The sequence below is a fragment of the Culex quinquefasciatus genome, chromosome 2 (genome assembly GCF_015732765.1).
Source record: "Culex quinquefasciatus strain JHB chromosome 2, VPISU_Cqui_1.0_pri_paternal, whole genome shotgun sequence".
In the NCBI taxonomy this organism is placed as follows: Eukaryota; Metazoa; Arthropoda; class Insecta; order Diptera; family Culicidae; genus Culex; species Culex quinquefasciatus.
Window position 1 is genome coordinate 163,927,813 of NC_051862.1, and position 27,458 is coordinate 163,955,270.

The following is a 27,458-nucleotide window of genomic DNA, read 5'->3' on the forward strand; positions in this document are numbered from 1 at the left end:
TTTTTAATTTAATAGGCAATCAACCATTCAAATTTGACTAAAATGGGGTCGCAGATCTCAAATTTGATGTTAAAAGCAAGAAAGTTAAGAAAAACCAAAACATTTGTTTTGTTTTGTTCGTGATTTGATTATCCGAAATCTCATACAAACCTTCGGATAATTGAGGCTTCGGATAAACGAGACTGGACTGTAATATTTTTATGTGTCTTTCATGTATATTGATGAGAAAGTTGCAATAGATCCCCCACCTGCAGTTGTTGCCTTAAGTTGTTTAAAAAGTACCCCATGGGACCATTTTTACATATTTGGCATTAATTTATCTGCATTGAACTATTTGAAGTTACATTTTCAATTCTCAAAACAAATTTCATGTTACAATTTGTTGGAAATTCAATGAACTATAATAGGGGCCTAAAGCCCGAAGTAAATTTTTATGTACAACGATTGAAAACACGCTTGAAAATCATTTCTGGTCACTTTTTGTTATTTTAATGCAAAAAAAAGTTGACAAGACAACATTATTTCGATGGATTCACTATGGTCCCCTTGGAAAAAGCTGTCAATTAGCACCTTTTCCGTCTAAAAGGACCGAGAGTATAATTTTCAAAATTGATTTTAAAATCCATTTTAAACTCTTGGCGGTCGTACAAAGGGTCATTTTACTCAGAAAAATATGCTTTATCGCTGTAAACAATAATATCAGCAATCTAAGCTTCAATTTGGACCCAATTATAAACATAAATATAGAATCAAGTTAAAAAATCATTCCATATTGAAATGGATCTTTGAAAAGACAGGAGTTTAAACAAACCGCGGCTCTTTTTTGTGAGCCATGGTTCGTTCGAATCGGTACTTTGAACAGCTCGCTCGCTTTTGCCCACCTCTAGTTTATTTATATTTACAGCACAAGACTTTTTTTTAAGAAAATTAGACTGATACCAATTTTATTCAATGTTTTTTTTTTATCTGTTAAACAATTGTTTGAAATCAACATTAAAATATGTGTTATTCTCTATGAAAAATTATCGCTTAGGAAAGTACCACATGTCATCCTGGGGATTTAAAAAATAGCGGAAGGAAAAATATGTTTTTTTCCCTTCCCTAAATTTTAAATTATTTCATTTTTTGAGGCAATGTCAAAGTAAAAAATAAATAAATAAAATGATCTGTTCTCAAACCTCCTACCTTTCACGATAATGTCCCTCCGGCACAGCCCACACGTGGTGTCCACGCTGACGGCCATCGCCCGCTGCTGCACCTTGGCCAGCCGTTCGTGCATGTTGAAGTAATCCGACACCAGGATCTGGTTGCAGCCGTCCTGGATCGAAACCTGCAAGCTGAACCCGCACAGCATTTTGATGATGGAATTTTTCAGCCCCGGAATTTCCTGCCCCGTTTTGATCTTGTTCACCAGCAGTTCCGGGTTGATGAAGCCCGCGATGCCGTCCAGCAGCTTGGTCATAATGTAAGGCTTCTCAACGGATTCGTTGATCAGATCGTTCCACAGGTCCATGTCGTCGTGCTCTTTGCAGAACTCGATCGCCATCTGGATGTCCTTGAGCTTGTGGATGATGATGGACAGTGCTTCGCGGGTGTTTCCCATCCGACCTAGCAGATAAACCATCTCCGGGTAAAACAGCTTGTCTTTGCAAATGTTGAACGCTTCCTGGATGGGGTAATTGTTTGAGCGTTTGAGAAACGGCAGCAACTTGGCCGGTTCGTAGACCGCGTACAGCTTGACCAGCTTCCAGTGAAATTTCCCCGAACTGTCGATTTTGTCGTACGCGTCCAAATACCGGTACAGAAATTCTTCGCGACCTTCAAGCTCTTGCACAACGTCCTCGGCGGGAATCTTGTTCTTTTCCAGCAGCATTTGTATCGCATTTTCGCTGTCCAACTCGATCAGCTGCACGATCGTATCCTTTATCACCGAGTACAGATCGTGCCTTTTTATCAGTTCGAATATTTCCTTGTGTTGCAACCTGTAAGAGAGAGTTTATACCCATTAGAAAAGATGAAGCACCCCAAATCAACCAAGAAATCCTCACTTCAAATACATCGTCAGCGCTTTGTCGTACTCTTTCTCGTGCGAATACAGAATGGCCAGCGCTTCCAGCAAAATATTCGCGTCCTTCTTGTTGAAGTGATCGTTGATCGCGTTAATCACAGCCTTCGTGTTGTACAGCCCCGGTTCCCACTCCTTGATCAGCCCCAGAAACCCCTCCGGATCCAGCTGCAGGTACTCGTACAGCACCATCTCGTACACGTGCGGGTTGAGCCGGCAGTCCGCCGCCCGGGGTATGTACGCACTGACCGAGCGCAGCTGCTTCTCCTTGACGAACTTGTACACCTCCTCCTCCCACAGCTGCTTGTCGTTCTGGAAGGCACGTAGACACAGCCGGGCCGCCTCGTCGTACTGCTGCAGCGATAGCAGGTGATCGAGGTAGAGCCGGGCCACCGTTACGATCGAGTATTTGCCGCCGTTTTTCGCGATCACGTCCATCGCTTGCTCGAATTTGCTGGAAAGAGATTTTTATAAAGGGGTTTTTTTATCATCATTTTGGATTAATCAAGAAAAAAAAAAGATCCTAGTTTGAAAATCAACAATATAAAATATTTTTTTATTTGGATGAAACTTCGTTCATGAATTTTTTGTGTGAAATAAGACCGTTGCAAAAATTTAAAAAAAATGAGGCGGCCAAAATAATCGATGATTTTGCATCACTGCAGAATGGATTTAAACCAACAGAGTTATCTACGTGCGCATGTATTGCGTGTTTGTACACGAAGGGTTTTTAGGTTAAAATTTGTACCCGCCAGCAAAAACAAATGGTAAGCTAGTGTGCGTGAGATCGGGCTTAGATAGCTCTACTGTAAGGCAAGGGTCGTATCCATGGCTTTCTACCTAAGGTACTCGCGATTGAGTGTGTAGTAGTGCGGTTGTCAAAATCGTTATCTCTGACTCTCTCACTCCACTGACACTGACATAGAGTTATCTACGTGCGCATGTATTGCGTGTACGTACACGAAAAAAAGTGAGGTTAAATTTTGTACCGACCAGCAAATCAAATGGTGTGCTAGTGTGCGTGAGAGCGGCCTTAGATAACTCTATTGTTTATGTTTTGGTTTTCCTGGCACGGTCCATTGTTCGTTTGTTATTGTTTTGGTTTTAGTGGCACGGAGTCATGCACTCACACTAATGCAAAGGAAGATCGCGAGTACCTATGATATACAGCCTTGGGTCGTATCGAGAAATTAAAAGTGAAAGTGTGTGCCCAGATCGAAAGTCCGTAAACCCACGATGTTTTGTAAGGCAACGATGTTTTTCGAAAAATTCGATGAACTGTATGTTGCACGTTAGAGTGAAAGAGAAAGCATGCTTTGTGTTTTCATCGAAGTTTCGCTAAGCATGCCATCTCGCTCTTTCGCGATTGCGAAAATTCGACAGAACTGTCAAACTGCCAAAAAACCATCTTGCTTTTGGACAAGTTTTTTTTTATGTCGCGTGTTGTGGGCAAACTTTTAATAATTTAAGTTGAACGGTGAGTTTATTCTTCTATTATTGAGTAAGTTTGTATAATTTAAAATACTCCTGTTCTCAGTGCCATAGTCGAGCGCAGCTGCTGAACCAAAGATCAAGAAGCGGAATCAATCTGCTGACGGCTCCCAGTTCTTGCCGGAAACCCCAAAGAATATCATGGTAAAGTATTTGCCAGCACCGTGGAGGACTTGCGCCAGAATATGGCCACGGTAGCGATCGTCACCGGTGCCTAAAGGTGTTCAAACGGGCGGAACCGTTGTACGCTGTGAACGCCGATTCCTGCGTCGAGCGGGAAGAGTTTCAATTTGGTCGAGAAGGAGCAGCAGCAGCGCAGCGGGAGGTGATTCAGAGCTCGGCAAAAAGGTCTTAATTCGTCTTGGACTGCTGTTTACGTTTGCGCGAGAGTTGCGGTTGTCCTCAGAAAATCGAAAACGGTACTTAGGTAGCTCGAACAGCTCAAATGTAAAGGAATATTTAAGGAATTCTCTTTCTAGGATTTCAGCAACAAAAAATTCCGAGACATGAATCTGCGCTGGTGCTGTTCAGATCCCCGGAATGTAGACTCGATTTCAGCGACCGCATTGATTCAGTGGCCAGCAGATTAAATATTACCACGAGATTAAATATTACCGGGTGAATCCCGGAACTTTCCGCATTCCTGGGAGAAAGGCCATGAACGATCGTTGTATGTTTCTTGTAATTGCTTGTTTCAGTGTATTAATTGTTTTCTTTGATTTTATACAGGTTCTTTTCCGTTGTGGATGCCTGGTGCAATCTATAAGTGGCACGCAGGACAGACATGGTTCTGCAATTGCATTCGGAACAACGCTGATCGGAACAGGCCCAAATGACGGTCACGCCCCTGCAGGTGCCCGCGGCAAATTACTACACAAAAAGTGCCAGGTAGTTTTGTTTCTGTAGTTTTTGCATCACAGTAAACACTTCTTTGTGTTTTTCTCAATTAGTACTTCAAGTTCCTGCACAGCAGCTTGCACCTACCACAGTTGCATCCGCTCTCATTATCGGTTGCCGAACAGTATCGTATTGCTAACTGGCGTTGGAAGTACGTGCCGAAGCTGGTCGACAGGTCCATGTTAAACAGCGTTTCAAATCGCTGAAAAGTTCGGAGGTGACGCAGCGCAGTCCCAGTCGGTGGCAGCGGAATCGGTGCCGCTGAAGCAGAAGTAGTAGTTCAGTTCGAGGAGGACGAAAACAACAGAGCGGCCACTGGCCATTGATTTTTGCAGTGACTTTGAGCCCGTCTGCAACCAATCCTAAACCTGAAAATCTGCCCAGTCTGTGTCCTGTTAAGCTCCCCTCTGTGTTGGACGAGTTCAAGAAGAAGTGCATCGGAACGCACGGGGAACAAGCAGGAGAAATTCAAGAAAGACAACCGCAGAGTCCGCTGCCGGGACTGCAACATTTAGGGCCGCTCAAGTAGTGGGTGGCCAATCGGAACGCGCACCGAATCAAATTCTCGAACAACGACTCCAAGCGGTGGCATGGCGTTTGAACGCCTAAATTCCGGAAGAACCTCCGGAACCGGTTCCATGGAACACTATCGTTGAAAGGTAACCGCTTTGCGGCTCTCCAACATCCGTGTAATAATATATTTCTTCTTGTTTAACAGGATGATTCCGTGTAGAACAGGAGGACCGGGTCCTCAACAGCTACATGCTCCGTTACCGTTACCAGCAGCGAGACCAGCACCAGGAACACGACTATCACCGGCGGGAGTCTTCGTCTGCGGCGGCTTCGTTCATGGAGCCGGAGATTTTCGTTCAGCGGCTCACCATCGATAGTCAGTCAACCTTCACCGCCCTCGCAAAAGAATGACTACGCCGGCATCGGAGGTCGTGGACTGGATACCGAGGCCAAGGAACGTGTCAAGTTGCGTCGCGAGGAGGACCAGCGAAGTGAGATGGAATACAATCATGCCGCGGCCAGGAAGCTGCAGGAGCTGGAGCAAAAGCAGAAGAACAATAGGGATGAAGACGGAGGACCAAACTAATCTACCTCCGAGGTTCCGTAAGCTGGAGTAAAATCCTTCCGGAAACAGCATACATACAAGTCAACCGCAGGGTAGTGATTACGGTGTTCGGAATCAAAGCAATGGAACTGCCAGCAACCAAGGTCCACCTGCCCAAAAGGAGCAGCAGGGTGACGGCAAGAGAATGGATCGTGACGATCGTGACCGCGGTGACATGGTCCCATGAGAGATCATGTAGCGTCGCATTGACTCCTAGGAGGACGATCCCTTCAGCAGCGGTGCCCGGCGTCGTCCAACAAGATGAGCGGTGGCGGTGGCCACGTTGAGTTTCGGAATCGTTAGCGCTCCGGTCAAGCTAGAGTCATCAAAGGTGAAGGACCAAAATGTGTGCGTCACCTCGTTGGACTGGATGACGACAAAAGGACACTTCCGGGTCGGATGCTGACAAAAACGACAGCGACGTGCCTATGGACCGTTCGGGTGCACTCGGTTGAGCTCACGAACAACGATTCTAACTGACGGTTCGATTTTTAAAACGCAAAAACTTGAAACCCCCGCAGGCAACTCTGAGCTCCATGTCCCTGGAAGTTCTTCCCCCAAGAAGTTCCTGGAACTTTGTTCCAACTGCGGAAATGCCACTCGGGACGGCCATGATCTTGTAAGATACGACAAAAGTAAAGCTGCACGGAACTGTTCCGGTCACCGCCCTGCTAGGGCCCTCGACGGATGAAATGCTTCCAGGGCCAGATCAAACGGATCCGGTCGACGATCCTGGCCTATTGTTTTAAAATTTCGGTAATTTATTCGTAACTTTTGCTTGTTTCCGTTGTCAAATTGTTTATTTTTCTTTTCTAACAGGTGCAAGGAACAGGCTTGCCGGACGGTCAATGCAACCTTCAAAGTTGGCCAACCAGCAGCAGCGAGGCCAGCACTAAGATCACGACGATGATCGCCGGGACTCTTCTTCGGCGGCGGCTCCGTCCATGGAGCCGGAGATTGCCGTTCAGCGGCCAGTCATCGACCGTCAGTCAACCGCAGCCTCCCTCGCTACAGAATGGCCACGCTGGCGTCGGAGGTCGTGGTCTGGACGCCGAGACCAAGGAACGTCTCGCGAGGAGTACCAGCGAAGGGAGCTGGAACAAAAGTTGCAAGCAACGTTGCACGGAACTCGTCCTGGCCATGGCCATGGCCCTGCAAGTAGCATTGTAACAGCGCTGTCGCGGAACGACGGCTGGTCTATTGGTTTAAAAATTTCGGTAATTTGTCTTGTAAAAAATTGCATGATTCAGTTCACTAATGGTACATTTTTTTCTAAATAGGTTCATGAATCCGGAATTGCCACGCGAAACGGTAATGGACCCTGAGGCTTCCTCGAAAATTTACAGACTTGCCGGACGGTCGCCAACCTGCAAGTGCCCTCGGAAAGATGCTGGACGGAATAGAGTTATCTACGTGCGCATGTATTGCGTGTACGTACACGAAAAAAAGTGAGGTTAAATTTTGTACCATCCAGCAAAACAAATGGCGTGCTAGTGTGCGTGAGAGCGGGCTTAGATAACTCTATAGGCTCGACGATCATGGCCCTGCAAGTTCCCTTGGTACGTCGATGCGTGGATCAGGCTCGGTGGACGGCGCCGCCCTGCAACTGCTCTCGGAACGACGGATAAAATGCTGCACGAACGCGTCCAGATCCAGATCAACCGGAGCTCGTCCTCATGTGCCTGTAGCTGTCCCTCGAAGACTGTTCGACCGGTGAATTGATGTTTATAAGATTTAAATAGCTTATTGATTAAGTTTTTTTTTTTTGGAAATAAACAAATAAAAACGCGAAAATTAGTTTTAATGACAACAAATCCAATGACAGATTGCAAAAGAAGAAGAAGAAGAGGAACACAAAAACAGGTTGATGAGCGTCCGATTTTTCACCACTACGTCGTTCTTACATCGCCCCCGCACGTAGGCCTCTCGCGATGTTCGAACAAGGTTGACAGGTTTACGTTTCGGGTGCAAAATACCTTGATTCGGGTCTGATGCGTGTCTCAAAATCAGACCCGCATCGGCCCCTGTAGGTCTGATCGTCGTTCTTACGATCAGACCCGATCGGCCCCGTTTTTCTTACTGGGTGCGTGCAACATGGAGTTAAACTTTTCGAAGTGCCAAGGAAACCTTCACAGCAACTGCACAGAAAGTTTAACTCCATGTTGCACACACTCTCACTTTTAATTTCTCGATACAGGGATGCCAGATTTGCAGATTTCTCTGCAAATTTGAAGATTTCCGAAATTTGTTGCAGACAACTTTTTTGTTGCAGATTTTTGCAGATATTTTACCAGTGAGGTTTGCAAAAAAAACTTTAATCTTTCTGTGACAGTTTCTTCGAATAAAATGAGTAACCCAACTGTACATAGAGTTATCTACGTGCGTATGTATTGCGTGTACGTATACGAAAAAGATTGAGGTTAAATTTTGTACCGTCCAGCAAAACAAATTGGGTGCTAGTGTGCGTGCGAGCGGACTTAGATAACTCTATAGCATTTTACAAATTCAGAAATAATCTTCTTAGACCTACATCAAGTTTGATTACTGTCAAAATATTCAAGTATTTTACCAACTATTCTTTTTAATCACTTAAGAATTGTCGCAAAAAATTACAAATAGGTGTTCAAAAGGTTGAAGGTGCTTGTTTACCAAGATTTTGGCTATTGTTAAAAAACGCTGTCCTTTATTCCAAATATGAGCTCATTCTAACCACCGGAATCCCTCCATCTAATCGTATGAAGTTTGTATGGGAGAAATCGTCAAAATGTATAGAGAATGGCAACTGTTTCACTTTTTTACCCGTGGAGGGCGCAATAGTTATCCGATTCTAACCATTTCTCAGATGTAGAACTTTCATTAATTTTACTTCCCTCAAGACACCATATTTTTAGAAACCCGTGGTCAGAATGAGCTCAAATTTGGAGTATATACATGTGTCAATCTTTGATTTCAGGGGGTAGTTCCGAAGAAGCTCAAATTTGAATTACCCTAGGAAACATAAATAAATTTTATTTGAGTTCTGGCATTTTTATATTAATTTCTTTATGTTTTGAAATAATTAAGTATTAATTAAGTATTAAGTCTTCCTCTGTTTGTTTAAAAACAAAAAATATATGGAAGTGCGAAGTTATATAAGATTTTTAAAGTGGTTCTCAGTAGTAAAACGTTGGTCTCGGTCTTAGTTGTTGTTAGGCCGTTAAGTCATTCCGTAGGAGTTGTTCTCCTGGTATATTATTATTATAAGATAAAAGAATAAATTTCAATGGAAATTCCTAAATAAGACATTTAATTTTAATTAAAATTCAATGATTCAAATATGATTTTCATTAGTTTTTTATTTAAGTCGCTAAAAATATTGACTAAAACACTTAACGAGTTTTTTTTTCTTAAGTCACCCAAAAACTCAAATTTTAACCAATTCTTTAAATGCGAAAAAGTCAGACAGGCTAAACTATAGCGATTATGTATACACAGATAAAAAGGTCACTTTTACTAATGAATTTGTAGCACTTTCTTCATTACTGTTTGTATTACAATACATATCTAGAATTTTTTTTCGAAAAGGTCCTATAAACATATGAAAGACAATAGCTTATAGGACCTTTTTAAAGAAAACACTAGATGTAAAAGAAAAAAATCATGTATGTATGTATGTACTTAAGGCGTTCACATATAAAGAATGATAAGTTTAGTTTTTTTAAGTGATTAAAATAAAATTATTTCAACACATATTGTTTGCCTTGTTTTTAATTTTGGGTTTGTGTTTCGAATCATTTCAAAATATTTAAAATATTTTTTGTAAATTTTACAAAAAACGTTAGTTGCATACTTCTTTTCCTCGCCTATTTTTTATTTAATTAGATTCATTAAAATAATTATAATTCTAAATTTCTGAACGAATATTACAATTTTTCTTAAAAATTTGGCAGCACAAAAATAATTCAAAAATAATAATTAAAATTAGTTTTTAATGCAATAGATATTTAAAAAGAAATTTTTGCTCACAGAAGAATCCAATGAAGATAAACTTAAAAACTGAAAAAAAATCAAAGCGTTTCTAGTTGTCTGAAAGGGCACATGACATTAGTTTTGATTATTTTTTTTAATATTTAACATGAAGTAACTTCACTATACAAGTAAAATAATTCAGTTTATATATAACATAAAATCTTTATTTTATACATATTTCAATACTATTTCACCATCAAATCTTTTTAATTAATGGTCTATTAATGGTACACAAAAATATCAAATCTGGATGAATTTCTTGTAATAAAGTTCAACTGTTAACAAAACAAAAAAATAAAGAATATGCTGGAAAAAATACATAGAAAATAAATTGTAGGTATTGGAGGATGAATTAAACTTACAAAAAAATGGAACTATAGGATTATAGGTTAGAGGCATACATAAAATTAAAACATTAATTGCAATTTAAGTGCTTTCCAATTCAGTTTTGATTGAAATATACAAAAAAAACATGAAACTTTTAAATAAAAAAACACATTGGCAATATTAATATAAAGTTTAATATCTAACAAATTTTTATTTATTTTAATATGCAACAATCGTCTCTCCATGCATTTAAATTTATGGACCGTTTAGGGAAAGATTGAGCGAAAATATCAAACAAAAGATTAATCGATTTAGCAAGAAGATTAGAGCATGGATTCATCACTGTTTGTATCAAAACGTCAGCATTTTTTTTTGTCTATCGAGTTTATCGTGGAGAAAAACGACAATAAAGTGTTAACTTTTACATGTTAACAAAAAAATCATTTTATTTATGTTAACCCATACAGCCGAAACTCGACTGATCCAAGTTTTACTTTTATAAAGTTCTACAAATTTACTTGTGGTAAACAAATAAACAAACACAATATTTTCAAAAAAAAAAAACATTTTATCATCTTTTTTAAGATTTTTTAAGAATTCATCTTTTCACTAACTTATTGTTCCACAACTTTTAGCATGAGTTACTTTACAAAATTTAGAGTTAGGTTTAAAGTTTTTTTTTATGTTTCTGAACATAATGTTTAAAATGCCTAAAGGGTACATATTTATAAACATTTTTACACACGTTACATTTTTTTCCAGATCACTTCGGATGATTTTGGGGCATAACTGAGCTCAATGACTCAATTTTTTTTAACGTGATTTGATTTTCCATAATAAGCAAATTGCGAAAGCTTAGGAGATATTGGTGTGGACCGTATTTTACAGTTTTAAATGTTTGCATTACAGATTTGTTAACCATTTAAATATCACTTGGGTTTTTAATATTCAATAATTTCCATAGCTTGGCTCAAACTAAACCAATTTTAGTTCTTTTGGGTTCGTTCGCTCAGTAATTTAACACCGAACACGATGCCTCAAAACATATTCCGGTTTCCTGGCCGGAGATATTCCGAATTCTCCAGGGCCAGATTTGAGCTGGCCTGGTGATTTTTCTGATCACAAAATTTACGAGCCATGGTTTAAACATTTGAATAAAAAAAAAATGTTTTAAAATGCATTAATCACCTGTCCAGTTGTTTTGTTATCATTAGTTTAGTTGTTTTGTAATCATTAGTTTCCAAAATATTCAAAATATTTTTAATCCAGCCCTAACATGCTAAATATGATTATCAATGCAGAAAAATGCATTTTAGATTGTTTTCAGTTGATTTAATTTCTATTTTCATTGAAATTTTTAAGTTTTTTAAAACTATTTTTTTTGTCCCATAATTTTTTTGACAAATTTTGAACTTTGAAAAATATTTGCAACGGCTTTACAAGAAAATAAAAAATGTAAAACATTGATTTATTTCGTTTATTAAAATGCAACATTAGTTGATTTTTTAGTTGTTTTGATGCTTATTTGTAAAACTAGTGTCTTATTTCAACATATTAAAACTATTTAAAAAAAATGTTTGTTTTGGTAAGTGACTATTAGCACATAGGTGGAACTTAATTTCAAAAAGAGAGAATCGTACGGCCCTGCCTCTAGCGGTGGAGAGCTGCAACAATTAAACAAGATTTTCTGCCAGATGGGATCGAGGGGTTTCAAAACTATGTAAAACATTAAGATTTCAAAATCTATACCCCTCGTATATTGCTGCCCAGTGAAACTCTGGTATAAACCTGTCAAAACACAATCAAAGTAATCCATGGATGAAACTGGGACAGTCAATCAAAACGATTGACAAAATAAATAGAAATGGTTGGAAATGGAATAATCCTTAAATTGCTTTAGATACAATGCCGTTCAAATCATTTAAGTTTATTAACCTACTTATAAGTTTTCCATATTGGTTTCACGCAAGTATAAATCTAACAAAATTTGTGGAGTTGCTGCTAATTTTTTTGGTGATTGGTCATTGGACTTGTACTACAGACAGTCGTGTTTCTTCAAGCAGCTTGACGGGGTCAGCAACTTTTCCTATGTGCTTAAAGGAAGCTTCTACAGTAAGATTTCAGTAATATTACTTGCTGAAATGTTTTAGTTGAAAATACCTCTCAGCTGCGATTAAATAATACAATTTTTCGCATCCGTAAGCAGAGCTTGATTGTTTACGTTTGGTTTCTGTCTATCTGGTATAGTGAAATTTCTTTGGTCAAAGGATGCCATGACAATGTCGTGCAAGGCTGTATATCAAAGGTACTCGTCATCTTGCTTTGCATTAGTGTGAGTGCATGACTCCGTGCCACTAAAACCAAAACAATAACAAAAGAACAAAGGACCGTGCCAGGAAAACCAAAACATAAACAATGTCAATGTCAGTGGAGTGAGAGAGTCAGAGATAGCGATTTTGACAACCGCACTACTACACACTCAATCGCGAGTACCTTAGGTAGAAAGCCATGAATGTCGTGGACAAAATCCTTATTATACCACTAGACAAATCTTTCCGGGCCCACTTTTTGAGAGAGAATTTGTACGGAGTTCCACGTATGTGCTATTAGTTAGAAAGGTCCCCTTAATCATTTATTATCTCCTTTCAACGTTTTATTAGACAAAAGGCTTGTTTTCTATGGTGGCCCATTCTGCCCCGCACCCAGGAAAAGTATCCGACATTTTTTTTTAAGTTGCTCAAAAATAATTTTACTCTAACTCTATAGAGTTATCTAAGCCCGTGCTCACGCACACTTGCACACCATTTGTTTTGCTGGTCGGTACAAAATTTAACCTCAATCTTTTTCGTGTACGTATACGCAATACATGCGCACGTAGATAATTCTATTAAGCAAAGATACAAATTTATGTCAACGTGTTGTTCTTGCTCAGACAAAAGCTCCAATTTCAACCATTTTTGAACAGTTCTCACCAAACGTGTAAAACCGCTTGTTTTTGTTTACATCCTCGCGTGCCAGATGTTTTCGTGACTTATTTCCCTTTTTCAAAAATCCCGCAAACAAAAATGCCAATTCAGTGCTCCTTTCACGCGTGCACCAACGAATCCGAAACGGCCACCTCGGTCTCCTTCCACAAGTTCCCGGACGAGCCCGAATGCTGCGAAAAGTGGGTCGACTTTTGCGGCTCCGACGAGCTGAACGAGCGCTTCGTGCTGGAAGGCGTCCAGGCGCTACGCTTCCGGTTCGTCTGCTCGGACCACTTCCGGCCGGCGTGTTACGTCGACCCCAAGTATACGTTCAAGGGGTAAAGGTTTTGAGGTATAGATATTTTTATGAGGAATTGATTTGATTTCTTGTTTTTAGATTGCGAAAGTTTGCCGTTCCGACCGTTGAAGATAAGGACTCTAAACCCAAGGTCCAGAACGAACGAAAGAAGTCCAAGTACAACGATTACCGGAAAAACACTAAATCCAAAGTGGAGAGACCGACGATGAAAACGTACGGCGGGGCCAAATCCATAAAGGAAAAAGCGTTGGAAAGGTTGACGTCAAAACAAATCGCCGCGGAACCGGTGAGCGTGGAAATGATGCAGTCCTGCCGGTGTGAACTCGACGACGAGTTTCGGAACAAGTTCCTCGAAGAGCTGACCCGGGGTGAGACGCTCGTGCGCGAGTTGAACGAGATTAAGGGTAAAACCAAGGCGCTGAAGAAGCCACTGGCGGGTTGCGAACGGAGCATTCAGGTGGTTGACAATAGGATTAAGGGATTGTGCCGGCGGTTGGCCGCGCTAGAAGGGAAGCACGACATCCAGGTTGAGATCAGTTCGGACGAGGAGGTTTGCCTTTCCTCCGCCAAACAAGAAGATTGAATGAAATAGTTAAGTTTGAATTTAAAGCAATTTGTTTATTATCCTAGAGATCACAAAGCCTTCAGTCACCACCATGCGTTCGCCTCGTCCACGCTGGAATCGCTACCTTCATCACAGGATTTGGCGTTGAAGGATTCCATCGATCTGAGCAGCGCTTCAGGACCTATCCTTTTGTACTCCTTGAGCTTGCGTTGTAATTGCTGCTTTTTTCTCCTTTTTGCTGCCAGCAATTCGTTTGCTTTCCGACATTTTTCGGCCATTTGAGAGTAGTTCATTTTTTCCAGCTCAATTTGGCTTTCGGTGTTCTTATTCTGCCTGATCTGCCTTTTGTAACGTTCTTCAAAGTTTGATAATTTCCCTGTCGCGAAGATGCAATCACTTCGATGCTGAGGTCTGTTGATGATTTCAACTACTTCTTCAAGCTCAATGATTTCACATTCATTTGATGGAAGTTCTTCCATCATTACTGGTTCGACTTCCTCAAATTCAGGCAAAATTTCCTCCTTGATTTCCTCCGGATCGAGCATCTCCACTAGAACTTCATCGGGAAACTGTGTCGCTTCCAAAACCTGCACTTGCTCTTCCTCCCCTTCCTGCTCAACGACTTCAATCACAGCAACTTCCTCAATCTCTTCCTTCACAACCACATCCTCCTCTAGTACCCGAACAATCTCCGTCGGTTCCGGTGCGCCAACTTCCTCATCTTCCTGCTTCACGACCACCTCCGGCGCCTTTTCCTCAATGAATCCAAACTCTGCCGGGTTTCCCAGAACCTCCGTAGGTCCCGTCGGCAGTGTCCGGCCGGGTTTTAGCCTCGGAACTGCACCCGGCACCAGCAGTAACCGGGCCGGTGGCGAGAGAAACGCACCAGCCTCGAAATGGTCCCCGCAGATGAGGTAGCTGCTCTTGAGCGCAAACACCCCGCCGGTGTAGAACGTCTCCGCCGTTTGGGCGCAGCAGCAAAACTCGACCCACTGCTCGCAGCTGGGCGGAAGGGAAAATTAGTTACGCAAATAAAACGAAATGTGTTTATTTGAAATTACTTACAGCGTTGGATCGCGAGGAAATGCGAAGAATCTTACGCTACCTTTATCCTTTCTGTTGTAGCACGTGGACACGCGACAGTAACTCATTTTGAAATTATTATTTTACGTTGAAAATCGCCTAAATCGTAAAAAAAACTCAATTTCAGAAAAAAAAAATGTTTTAGACGATTCAGACCGATGTTATTGTTTTTGTTTACGCCTTCGCGCGTTACTAAACCGTACTTACACGTTTACAAAAAATCAGCCTTATTGACAGTTAAACAACTAGACAACACGCTAAAGAGTTTTTCTCCAGCTCTTCGCAAAAACATCATTTTTGTATTTTTTGAATTCACTGAGAATCAACATTACACACAGTTCAGTTCACTTTTAATCACGTGTATGGGATTTTCCAGTTCAAGTATGATTACACGAAAGTATAATTTTTCGTTTCTACTCGTTTGCTACTTGACACCTTTACTCCTTTCTACTCCTTTTTATTCCTCTTTACTGCCCATGTTCGCATAAATGTCCCATATGCAAAAACAGCAAGCTGAGAAAAACGAATTTATGGAGTTTTTATTTTTTTTTTTTGAAAAGTTCCAATAAACCAAATTTTCAGTTTTTGCTTTTTGAGTGTTTTTTAATACCCTTGACTCAAGGCGGTTTGAAAAACACCCAAAAAGAAAAAAACTGGAAATTTGGTATATTGGACCTTTTTTTAAAAAAAATCCAGATTTGAAGTTTGTCCCACACAAGGCTACGTGTTAAGTTTTCGCGAAAAACCTGTATTTCCTTCTGATTTCTAGAACAAAGTACTGGATGTTATAGGCTTTTCTGAAAGATCACACGATTTTGAACCAAACTGCATCAATAACTCAAAAGTGATGAAAATGCATAGGTAACATTCATGCGATCAGGGGCAGTTTACTCCTTTACCAATCGGTTTTTATGATTTCTCAACTTCTTTTCTCTATTTACTAATTTCTACTCCTTCAATATTGTTTAATCCTCTTTTCTAATTCTTCACTTTTTGCTAATCCTCTAGGAAAAAGGAGTAAATATTATCAAAAAAATAAAGGGAGCAACTAAGTAAACGAATGAAACGATTAGTAAAGGAGTGTAAAACGAGTCAAAACGAAAAAACTCACTGTTACTCTTTATCTTTTTATTATTTGCTCCTTTACTTAATTATTCCTTTCTCATCCTTTTTTTCCTATCTATTGCTTAAATCCATTCTACTCCTTCTGATTCCTTTACTTGATTCCTCCTGCAGAAGTGTAGCAAACGAGTGGAATGATTAAAGATAAGTAGAAAGGAGTAATTAAGGAATGAGCAAAGAAAGAAAAATATAAGGAGGAATCTAGCAAAGTAACAATGAATGAATGACTAATTCTCATGGCAGCTTGCTCCAGTTCACAGGTGATCGCTTGAACAACAGTTCGTCGTTCTTAAGTTCAGTAATCTGTACACCACATATGTTTTTTTGTACGAATTTTGTTGTTACAAATACCAGTGCTTATATCAAAAGAAATTTCCCATCGACCCACAGCAACGGAAATTTATAACAGGGGACACATCACACAGACGCCCTTGTTCAACCGAACCGAGGAATTGGAGAGGACAATTGCTTATACAAAAAAACTTTTTGTATTGATCGTGGACAATCGCCAATCTCCCCCTAAAGTGTCCACGAGGTTTATGGATGGTCCCAAAGTAACAATGAGCAATTCCAGCCCAAATCAGGAATTTTTCTGGTACTTTTGTACCCGACCCTCTCCGTTTTCAATGAAACTTTGTGGACATGTTATCCTAGTCCTATATGAGCCATTTTTATGTATATGGAGCCAATAGTACTCGAAAATTACTGTATCTTGAAGTCGTTGCGTCGTATCAAAAAGTGGTCAAAGGCAAACTTGTAGGAAATTGGACGGGTTTTCTGAAAAAAATACACTGAAACAAAAATATACGCCACATTAATGAGATTTTTTGATTTTTAAGTCTTAAACTTAAATTTAAAGGTGATGTCATGGTTTTTTTTGTTCAAATTTTTTTAGGAAATAACCTAAAATGTTACCATAAGACTGACGAAAAATGCAGGATGGTATGTCTCTCCTAAAAAAAATACAAAAATCATTTACTAGAACTGTTTTTTTTTTAAAGTGGTCTAAACGTCAAAATTTTTAAAAACCGGTAGTGGGGATCGATTTTTCAGATTTTTCATCCTTAGGAAGATACAGCGGTTTTAAAAATGTTGAAAAACGGGTTTTTTGGTGATTTTTAGCAATTTATATACGACAGACTTGGTTTTTCAGTCTCGTAAATATTTTTACCGGAAAGCTCGTCCAATTTCCCATAAGTTTGCCTTTGACAGCATTTCAATTGGATGTAAGGGCTTACAGATATAAGCTTAATTGTGGCGTGTATTTTTGTTTCAGTGTATTTTTTTCAGAAAGCCCGTCCAATTTCCTACAAGTTTGTCTTTGACCACTTTTTGATACGACACAACGGCTTCGAGATACAGTAATTTTTAAGTTACAAAATACAAAAATATTTAAATGCCTTACGCCCTACTCAAATGTTATTTTCGAGTACTATTGGCTCCATATACACAAAAATGGCTTATATAGGCCCAGGATAACATGTCTACAAAGTTTCATTGAAATCGGAGAGGGTCGGGTACAAAAGTACTAGAAAATTCCTGATTTGAGCTGGAATTGCTCCAATGGAGCAAAAAAGAAAAAAAAAACACAGTCAGCACACATCAGTATAATGAGGCCAAAGGGTACAAAAATAAAAAAAGGACTATAGAAGAAAAGGAATTAAATAGCAAAGGTGCTAAAGCACCAATGAATAATTTGATTTTTTTCGACTCCTCTTGGGATAGAAATGAGTATAACAAAGAAGAAAGGAGTAAAGAAGTAAAATCAAAGTGAGAAGAAATAAGTAGAGGAGTAAACATGTTCCAAAATTATCTGATTCTCTGTAATTTGAGATGCCAACATTTAGGAAATTAGGAATTTAGAAACAAATCTTGAGACCTTTTCGTTTGTTCTTCGAAATGCGATCTAAAAACCAGTTCAGTATTAACTTGTAAATGAGTAACTTAGTTATTACTCACAGTGGAACTAGAACGTTTTTTGTCGAAAATCTCCAATGTCAGTATTTTTTCAGCAACGTGTAGATGACATTTAAGAATGCTGTCAACTCAATCAGTCAAAACAAAAATATCGTAACATTTTATTTTTGTAGAAATTTGTTTTAAAATGTAAGGTGTAAGTAAAATCGCATATTTAAATGAATTTCTGTTTTAAAACATCCTTTTCTTAAGGTTAAATCTTCCCAGATAGACACCAAAATAGACCGCACACAAACCTTCCCCACAAACCGCCGCCGAAGCAGGAGCCCCAGCAAGCTTCGCCGGAACTCGACGACCATGGCGGTGGGACGGTACGCCCATCTGCACAAGCGGAACTGCGTCGGAATGTTGCCCACGTTCTGTGCGTTCCTGGCGGGCGTGCTGTTAACCATTCTGATCGGCGGAACCGGCCAACGGTGTGAGCCGAGCGGGAGGGTTTACGAGGTGGAGAATTCGTACTTTTTGATGCTGCTGATTGTGAGTGCCCCGGGGAATGTGGAGCGGAGGAACGCGATACGGGAGAGCTATTTGAACTTGCGTCCACGGATGTTGAACGAGAGTTACGAGGACGAGGTGATTCACGTGCCGACGTACGACGAGCGGGGGCTGGTGGTGTTGGAGACGGTTCTGCAGCAGCGGGAATCGCTGGAGGCTTATCAGTTGTGGCGGCAGAAAAAGATTAAGAATATAAAGGTGATTAACTTTAAGGTAAAGACGCTGTTTGCGGTTGGGACGTACGGTTTATCGAGGGCTGAGCGAAAGGTGATATACGAGGAACAGCGAGTTTACAACGACATGTTGGAGCTGGACGATCTGCAGGATTCGTACGCCAATTTGACGACGAAGGTTGTCCAGAGTATGGCTCACGTGGACAAGGTGTACGACTTCAAGTATCTGATGAAGCTGGACGACGACACGTATGTCAAGTTGGACCTGCTATCCGAAGATCTGCTGGGTTACTACGAAAAGCTGCACCGACTGCGGGCGAAACATCCGAAACCGCTGGAACTGTACTGGGGCTACTTCAAGGGAGCGGCCACAATCCAACAGCGCGGCCAGTGGAAGGAGTCAAACTATAAACTGTGCGATCGCTATCTTCCGTACGCCCTCGGCGGTGGTTACGTCCTTTCCAAAAACCTCGTGTCCTACATCGCAACTTACGGCACCGTCCTGAGCGACTACAAAAGCGAAGACATGGCCGTCGGAACGTGGCTCGCGCCCTTCGGCAACGTCCACCGCCGGCACGACGTCCGCTTCGACACGACCTGGATGGCGCGCAAGTGCCAGGACTATCACCTGATTCTGCACAAACGAACCGCCCGCCAGATGAAACAAATTTACGAAGGAGAACCTTGTCAGGACGAGGAACATCAACAGCAGCAGCGACCGAAAGAGTACTTTTACGACTGGAACGCCCCACCGACGCAGTGCTGCAAGGTTGCGGTTTAGCGCACTTCCCCAACGCGCGGAAAAAAATGAGCAGGAAAAACAGTATTGTTACAAACACAACACACGCGCTAGTTTGAGAAATTGTGATACTAAGGATGACAAACGCAATCGTTACTTTTTGTATGAAATATAGGAGCAGCTTGCGATTTTTACGTGCTTTTCGGCAGACTAACTAACGTGTAATTGTACATATACTTAACGAGTAGAACTTAGGATTTTCACAGATCAAAAAGCAACTGACAGCAGCCGTTTTCCTAATTCGAGGCAACAACGGACCCCAATTCGAATGATTGATAATAAATAGCACATGTATGATTAAAATCATGAAAGAGTTTGATTACAAAAAGATCCGAACGTCATGATTCCAAAATTACAAATTAAACTGTTTCAAGATTGAACAGAAACAAGTTCTAAATGACCTTATTCAGACACTGAAAAAATCTAACATAGCAAAATCAAATGTTTTTTCACGTGATTTACTCAGGTCTATGTTAAGGCTGCCATTTTAATGAAACCAAAACATTATCAACACTACTAAACACCAGAAAATTTCGACAGGGGCTACTCACAAACACTAACGCATGGACTAGTTTCAGACAAGGGCTACTCACGAATACAACTGCGTGGGCTAGTAAGGTTTTGGTGACGGCCGAGTCTACTGTCACTTTGTTCTGGCACCATCCCCTTGGATTTACTCCAAAAACCAACACGATAAATTCACGTGCTTTTAATTATTAAAGGAGAAAAGCTCGGAACTTAACCTCAAAGGTAAACAACGGAATGAACTTGTTTGACAGGTGTCAGTTCCGGCACTTAGCAATAGAGGAGAAAATCGTGACGTCAGAAATGAACTCAAATCACTCAAAGTTCATTTTGTGAGTGACTTTAACATTTTGACCTAGTTTGACAGCTACCTCGTTCCCAGGTTTTCTGTGGGAGAGAAAAGGAGGCGAATACTTTATGAAAATCATACCTGTCAAAATTCCTAGCATCAAAATTTTGTCGCGAGTTGCTTTTCTCCTCTATTCCACGTGCTTTACATGTCAAATGAATGTGAAAATCATTCCGCTTCAGCTGATCGTTGGCAAAAAAAGAATTCACTCATTTTTCGCATGGTGTTCACGTGAGTTTCAAATGAATTTCATTTAGATTTGCCCCAATCTGCTTGTCCTTTGGTTTTGAAGTGAAAGTCACGTTAGAAATATATGTTTTGGTTTTGAAAACTGAGTCTCGAGAAAAAGCCAAACAGTTTATAAAATAAGATGGCTATTGGGAAAAGCTCAATATTCGAGCTCTTAGTTTTAAATCAAGTTTATTGCAATTAAATTGCACCTGAACAATTTTTTTTAATAACTGATCATGTAATCGTGGTAAGTATTTAAAAAATATAATTTATATTAATTCCTATATTTTTACACCATTTTATATAACTTTCACAGGCAATCAAGATCCGGAAGCCTTTAAAAGGCTTTCTGGAAACCGATCCTCCGAACATTTTAGCTGTTCTCGCCAGATTTTGCAGGAAGATGTGGCCTTTGCTGGGCGGATGAACATTAACACAAATAACTGTGTAGGATTCGCGCAGAGAGAAGGGAAATACTTTTTGATTCCCGTGTGTGAAATGATGTGATGTAAAAAAATATGTGCTGTATATATTTGGAAAAAATATAAGATAAAAATAAACATATATGAAATAAAAATTAAAAATAATAATTATTCCTGTAATTTTTGATTAAAACCTACAAACAAATCACTCGAAAATCAATGGAATTTCATTTGACACTCACAAGGACTTCATTGCATAATCAAGTGAGTAGTCACGTTAATTTCACGTGTTTTTGCATTTGAATTTAACGCGTTGCGCGGTGGATTCTTTTGAAGTGAACTACACATGACATTCATATGCTATATCGTATGGGGACATGAATCCGGAAAACATGTGATAATACTATGTGCCTTTCTTTCAGTGGAGTGAACGAATCTCTTCGCACTCTTCGGCAGAGTTGTTCCTTGAAACACAATTTACACGCTCGTGTTCCATCCAACCAAAAATCAATAACTACAGTAGTTGTTCGGTAACTTGGCTGAGAACGTAGCCCAGTCACCGAATGCTGCTCGTTAACTGGGCTGAACAAAAAATAACGAGGACACCACCGATGCATAATATTTTCCAGATGAAATATAAAAATAAAAGCTACTCAAATTTATTAACAACGCTTACTTTTTATGTTTCTTTAATTGTAACTTGAATTTAAACAAAAGTTGAAAAATAGTAGTTTATGCAACAAGTTGCAAAAAGAGGATTTTTTTAGCACGAGTCGTACATTTATCCAACGAGGTTCACCGAGTTGGATAAATACGAAGAGTGCTGAAAAAATCAAGTTTTGCAACGAGTCCCAAACAACATTTTTTGCAATTCCGAAAAACACCCATTGAGTGAAATTTAAGTACTTGTAAATGGAACCGGTTGTTGCGTTTGAAACGGAATTTGTATACGATTCTAATTAGATTCCGTTTCAGAATTCGGATTGAGTTAACTGGGTTATATCTTTTCTTATCTCTTTCTTGCTTGTGTGGGTAAATGTGGTGACAGCGACCATTTGAATGCAGTCGTGGACCATAGGATTGAACTCTACTAGGATCCTGCTAGAATCTCGTGACTGGGTTGGACTCGATCGCCGAAAATTTAACAAAAAATGTAACTTAATCCACCGTGAGGTGATTGATGCCGTCCTCACTTTATTATCGTTTTTTTTTTTTGCAAAACAAAATGACCAACCTACAAAAATGATCTCTAATTTTAGATTATTCTCAGTGGATTAGACTTCTATTTCCCTAAAATGTTTATTTTTGTCTAACCAAATTTGAATTTCAATAAATGAAGTTTACAGAAATGTATCCTTCTTCTTGGTTTTGCACTTGGTTGCGCATATTTTTTTCTGTTCTTAAGTTATTGAATTTTTGCGTTGCAAAATTCTTAGATTTAGATTTTACTTTAATTTTAGAATTGACAAATTTGATTTGAAATTTCTAGATTTTTGTATTTAGAAATTTTTTAAGCTTGAAATTTCAAATATTTTTTTCGATTCTATGACAATTTCCGGAATTCCATTTCCCGGAATGGACGTTTTCCGGAATGGACATTATCCGGAATGGACGTTATCCGGAATGGACGTTATCCGGAATGGACAGTATCCGGAATGGACGTTATCCGGAATGAAATTTCCCGGAATGGACGTTTCCCGGAATGGACATTTCCCGAAATTTTTTTTTATATGACCTGATATGAGAATGAATGGAATCTTGCCTACTCACTTACTTGTGGTTAAGAATTATTTAGTTTGTACTCCGTTGGTTTTGACAACAATATGAATATAAATACATGAATGATAAAAAGAAAGTGAAATGTTCGGACATGAACAATAGAAGCAAGTGTTGACTATTGAAACAATACTTTATCAACCACCACGAGATGTAACAATGTAGATCGATAGATATTAGATGTTTTTTAAAATACACGTTCTTTCATCAAAGTAATGGGATTTTATGTAAGAATTATCCCTTCTTTTGTTAATTCTACTAAATTTCAACTAGTTTTTGTTAAGGAACTCTGCACTATAAAGAAGAATGTGTTTTTTTAAGAAGGGAAATCCTCTAGAAAAAAAAGCTTTCAGAAAATCAATGCATAATGTATATTTTCTTGAGGTTTTCCCTTCTTTAAAAATACACGATCTTTAATCGATGTGATGGAATTTCGTGTAAGGGATTTCCCTTCTTGTGTTATTCAGTTGACTTTTGTGACTAAATTCTACCAAATTTTATTATAAAGCAGAATGTTTATTTTCAAAGAAGGAAAACCTCTAGTAAATAAACAGCTTTTCAGAAAATCAATTTATAATGTGTACTTCCTTGAGGTTTTTCATTCTTTAAAAATACACTCAAGCTATAAATTTTCTTGGGGTTTTCCCTTCTTTGAAAATAATCACCCTGCTTTATAGTAAAATTTGGTAGAATTTGGTGACCTGATTTACACAAGAAGGGAAATCTCTTACACGAAATTCCATCACATCGATTAAAGATCGTGTATTTTTAAAGAAGGGAAAACCTCACGAAAATATACATTATACATTGATTTTCTGAAAAGCTTTTCATGTCTGCCTGTGTGAATCAAACGGACCGCGCACTGGACTCACAATCGAGAGGTCACCGGTTCGAATCCCGAGGCAGACGCAAAATGTTGAAAAATAGGTTTTGGGCACCTATGCTTATGATTTTCTGAAAAGCTTTTCATTTTTCTTCTTTGAAAATAAACATTCTGCTTTATAATAAAATTTGGTAGAATTTAGTCACAAAAGTCAACCGATTAACACAAGAAGGGAAATCTCTTACACGAAATTCCATCACATCGATTAAAGATCGTGTATTTTTAAAGAAGGGAAAACCTCAAGAAAATATACATTATGCATTGATTTTCTGAAAGCTTTTTTTTCTAGAGGATTTCCCTTCTTTAAAAAAAACACATTCTTCTTTATAGTGCAGAGTTCCTTAACAAAAACTAGTTGAAATTTAGTAGAATTAACAAAAGAAGGGATAATTCTTACTTAAAATCCCATTACTTTGATGAAAGAACGTGTATTTTTAAAGAAGGGAAAATCTCACGATAAAAAAAAAGCTTTTCAGAAAATCAATGTATAATGTATTTTTCCTTGAGGTTTTTCATTCTTTAAAAATACACTCAAGCTATTTATTTTCTTGACAGGACACATTACACATTGATTTTCTGAAAAGCTTTTTATTTACTTGAGGTTTTCCTTCTTTGAAAATAATCATTCTGCTTTATAGTAAAATATGGTACAATTTAGTCACATAAGTCAAATGATTAACAAAAGAAGGAAAATTCTTACATAACAACACATTGAAAGAATGTAAAAAACATCTAATATCTATCGATCTACATTGTTACATCTCGTGGTGGTTGATAAAGTATTGTTTCAATAGCCAACACTTGCTTCTATTGTTCATGTCCGAACATTTCACTTTCTTTTTATCATTCATGTATTTATATTCATATTGTTGTCAAAACCAACGGAGTACAAACTAAATAATTCTTAACCACAAGTAAGTGAGTAGGCAAGATTCCATTCATTCTCATATCAGGTAATATAAAAAAAAATTCCGGGAAATGTTCATTCCGGGAAACGTCCATTCCGGGAAATTTCATTCCGGATAACGTCCATTCCGGATACTGTCCATTCCGGATAACGTCCATTCCGGAAAACGTCCATTCCGGATAATGTCCATTCCGGAAAACGTCCATTCCGGTAAATGGAATTCCGGAAATTGTCATAGAATCATTTTTTTCAAAGAAGTTTTTTAAACTTGTATGTACTTATATTAAATTCTTAATTAATAGATTTCAAAATTTCAAAGTTTTAGAGTTTTCCTTTTTGAAATTTTGGATTGACAATAAATTAACTTTAATAAACAAATAACGATTTATGGAAAACGGCATTTAAAAATATTTTCTTAAAAAAGCGCTACAAAACTTTTAAAAGTTTAAGACAGAAATCACTTCAGTTTTTTATAACTTAAGATAGAATGCCAGATCTGCAATATCTTGTGATTATTTGTAAACTGACAGAGTGAATTTTTTTTTATCCCGGATATAAAACAATGTTGAAAACAAGTGCAAAAAATTACTCACCCATGCTCGATCAACCACTGCACGCGATCGTCCGTTTCGTACAGGCTCGCGACCACGACGTCCTTCGGCGACACGATGAAATACTGATTCTCCTCTATGAGGCAATCCAAGTGATAGTCGTCACACTTGTACTCTTGATATCTGTTTCAAAAATGCGAAGACTAAGTAAAATTAACATAAAGAAGAATAAAGGCAACTCACCCCCGCATGGACAGACTGTCGGTGCAAATTTCGATGTAGTCGCTCGCTTTGTACTGCAGCACGCACAGAATCGGCCGCAGCGCCTTGTTCGTCTCCGAGTCGCGATCCTTCGGATAGCCGAGCACCACTAGCTGGTGGCTCTCGAGGGCGCCACGCCGCACACGTAGAACTCGGTTTGGAATGTGGACACTTTTATGAGAGACAAATGATATTAATTAGTCTTAAAATAAATAAGCGTGGTCAATCAATACTCACTAGGATCTACAATGTGGGCGGGCAGATTTCGGGTTGAAACTTCAATCGGATTTCGCTTCCGAATGACACAGATTCGAATGGTATCTACCCAACCAATGAGCAACGTCGTCGAGTTGGACCAGCTGAGATTGCAGCGATAGTCGGTGAGTTTTCCCTACAAATAAGAATTAAATTTGTCAAATTTATTTTGAGGAACTCCACCCAACTTACTCTTTGGGTTCCTCCCACTTGATCAGTCCCAGTGAGCAACGTTCCGACAGGTCGTACACGTGAACCCCGAGCGAGCTGGCCCATGCAATGAACTGACCGTTCCACTTGATTGCACTAACGGCCCCTTCCGATTCGCTCAGCACGGTCGATTTGAGTCCCTTCAGAAAGGTTCGCTCGTACAACACCAGCTTGTGATCACCTGGATATAATCGTGAATTAATTTCAATTCAACTTCTTCTCAAATCGAATCTCACCTATTAGGAACCTCCGCCCGGAACCAGACTTGTAATGCAACGGATCCAGCTCGACCGCTCTGATGACCTTGCCGACGTTCAGCTTCTGGTTGTTTTCGTCCGTGTAAAGTCCGTTAATAATGGCCATCCCGTCGTCGGAACATGTTCCGATGTACTCCCCTTGCTGTCCACGGAAATCTTATTAACAGACAAAATGTGCGGATTCTGTCGTAGATTGATCAGCGTCTCGACTCGATTTCCTGGTGGTCCAGCATGTGAATCCGTCCCCAGTGAGTCCCAAGGCAGAGAAACTGAAAAAGTTAAACAATCTCCTTAATCAGCTGACTAAACTCAGGCTTAAAGTTTGTTGTTATGAGTCATCGTCCTCCCTCGCTTACCCGTGGATGCACAGCAATACAGCTGATGGCCTCCTCGCTCAGGATGTTTTTCAAATCGTTCGACAGCCGGACGTACTTGAGCTTCGGTTCGACCTCCTCCTCCGTCAGGCTGCACGAATCGGTCGATTCCGGATCGTTCTGTGTCGGAGAGGAAAAGGCTCAAATCAATCATCACAATTTTAAACCGAAGAAATGTTACTACTTACAGCATCCGTCATTATTACGATTAGGGGCTAGCTAATATCCACAATAATTTCACCGGTTAACACAAAGTTGGAAAGTACAATTAAAAATTTTGGTAAAACAAGAGCGATTAAACTGGATGGTTTCGGAGTTGTGATCAGAATTTTTAATCAAAACAAAGACATTTTGACAGCCTGTCGAGCGTTCAGTCGCGGACGAACGGCCTCACAGCATTGCACGTTGAGGAGAAGGGAATCATTTGTTGGCAAAAATAAATTAACTTTAGCTTTGGTTACTACCCTAAATTGAGCTCGTAAAAACCTGAAAATTGGGTACTAAAGCCCCATGTCAATTTTTATGTACAACGGCAAAAAACACGATTAAAAACCATTTCTGATCACTTTTTTCATTTTAATACAAAAAAATTGACAAGACACTATTTTTCGATGAATCAACTATGGTCCCCTTGGAACGAGCTGTCAAGTAGGTCAAGTAAGAGCTTTTCTGTCAAGAAGGACCGCGAGGTTAATTTTTCGAAATTGATTTAAAAATCCATTTTAAACTCTTTGGTCATTGTACTCAGAAAAATAAACTTTATCGCTGTAAACAATAATATCGAATCTTATGCTTCATTTTAGGACCCAATTGGTTTTTACATTCTTTATTATCTTCAGAAGAATATTACTAAGACGCGCAAACCAAAATCAAAAATAAAATATAAGAAGTCTGCTTCCACAAAGACAAAAAAAAATACAGAGCAACGTTTTTTTGATGGATCTGCTAATGTCTTCTTGGAACAAGCTTGTCCTTTTCAAGAAGAGTCGCGAAATTATTTTTTTTTTATTGATTTAAAAACCAATTTTTAATCCTTTGCGATCATACAAAGGA

At 39.3% G+C, this 27,458-nt stretch overlaps 4 protein-coding genes across 5 annotated transcripts in view; 2 read left to right on the forward strand and 2 right to left on the reverse strand.

Annotated features, from left to right (window-relative positions):
* The window catches only part of LOC6043303 (vacuolar protein sorting-associated protein 41 homolog), a 46,641-nt gene extending 19,859 nt beyond the window's left edge, over nt 1-26,782 (reverse strand). The window contains 12 exon segments of the mRNA XM_038250889.1: nt 1,186-1,982; nt 2,049-2,519; nt 25,091-25,231; nt 25,292-25,436; nt 25,439-25,480; nt 25,547-25,702; nt 25,758-25,955; nt 26,011-26,172; nt 26,175-26,252; nt 26,255-26,300; nt 26,388-26,525; nt 26,594-26,782. Coding sequence (XP_038106817.1) covers nt 1,186-1,982; nt 2,049-2,519; nt 25,091-25,231; nt 25,292-25,436; nt 25,439-25,480; nt 25,547-25,702; nt 25,758-25,955; nt 26,011-26,172; nt 26,175-26,252; nt 26,255-26,300; nt 26,388-26,525; nt 26,594-26,605 — 2,386 coding nt within the window. The 5' untranslated portion in view covers nt 26,606-26,782.
* On the forward strand, nt 12,885-13,799 carry LOC6043305 (THAP domain-containing protein 5). Its single transcript, XM_001870885.2, has 2 exons — nt 12,885-13,209; nt 13,269-13,799. Exons 1-2 carry the CDS (start codon nt 12,971-12,973, stop codon nt 13,771-13,773), a joined length of 744 nt encoding a protein of 247 aa, XP_001870920.2. The 5' UTR covers nt 12,885-12,970; the 3' UTR covers nt 13,774-13,799.
* Nucleotides 13,783-14,998, reverse strand: LOC119766774 (52 kDa repressor of the inhibitor of the protein kinase-like). Its single transcript, XM_038252527.1, has 2 exons — nt 14,821-14,998; nt 13,783-14,757 (listed from the first exon to the last, which is right to left on the reverse strand). The coding sequence occupies exons 1-2, from the start codon at nt 14,904-14,906 to the stop codon at nt 13,839-13,841; spliced, it is 1,005 nt and encodes a 334-aa protein (XP_038108455.1). The 5' UTR covers nt 14,907-14,998; the 3' UTR covers nt 13,783-13,838.
* On the forward strand, nt 17,971-19,710 carry LOC6043304 (beta-1,3-galactosyltransferase 6). Of its 2 annotated transcripts, none has more exons than XM_038252526.1 (2): nt 17,971-18,073; nt 18,130-19,710. In XM_038252526.1, the coding sequence occupies exon 2, from the start codon at nt 18,235-18,237 to the stop codon at nt 19,384-19,386; it is 1,152 nt and encodes a 383-aa protein (XP_038108454.1). In that variant the 5' UTR covers nt 17,971-18,073; nt 18,130-18,234; the 3' UTR covers nt 19,387-19,710. The 2 variants fall into 2 exon arrangements, with proteins under 2 accessions (XP_038108454.1, XP_038108453.1); XM_038252525.1 differs by having other exon boundaries at nt 17,971-18,066.
* Nucleotides 26,783-27,458: the final 676 nt, after the last annotated feature.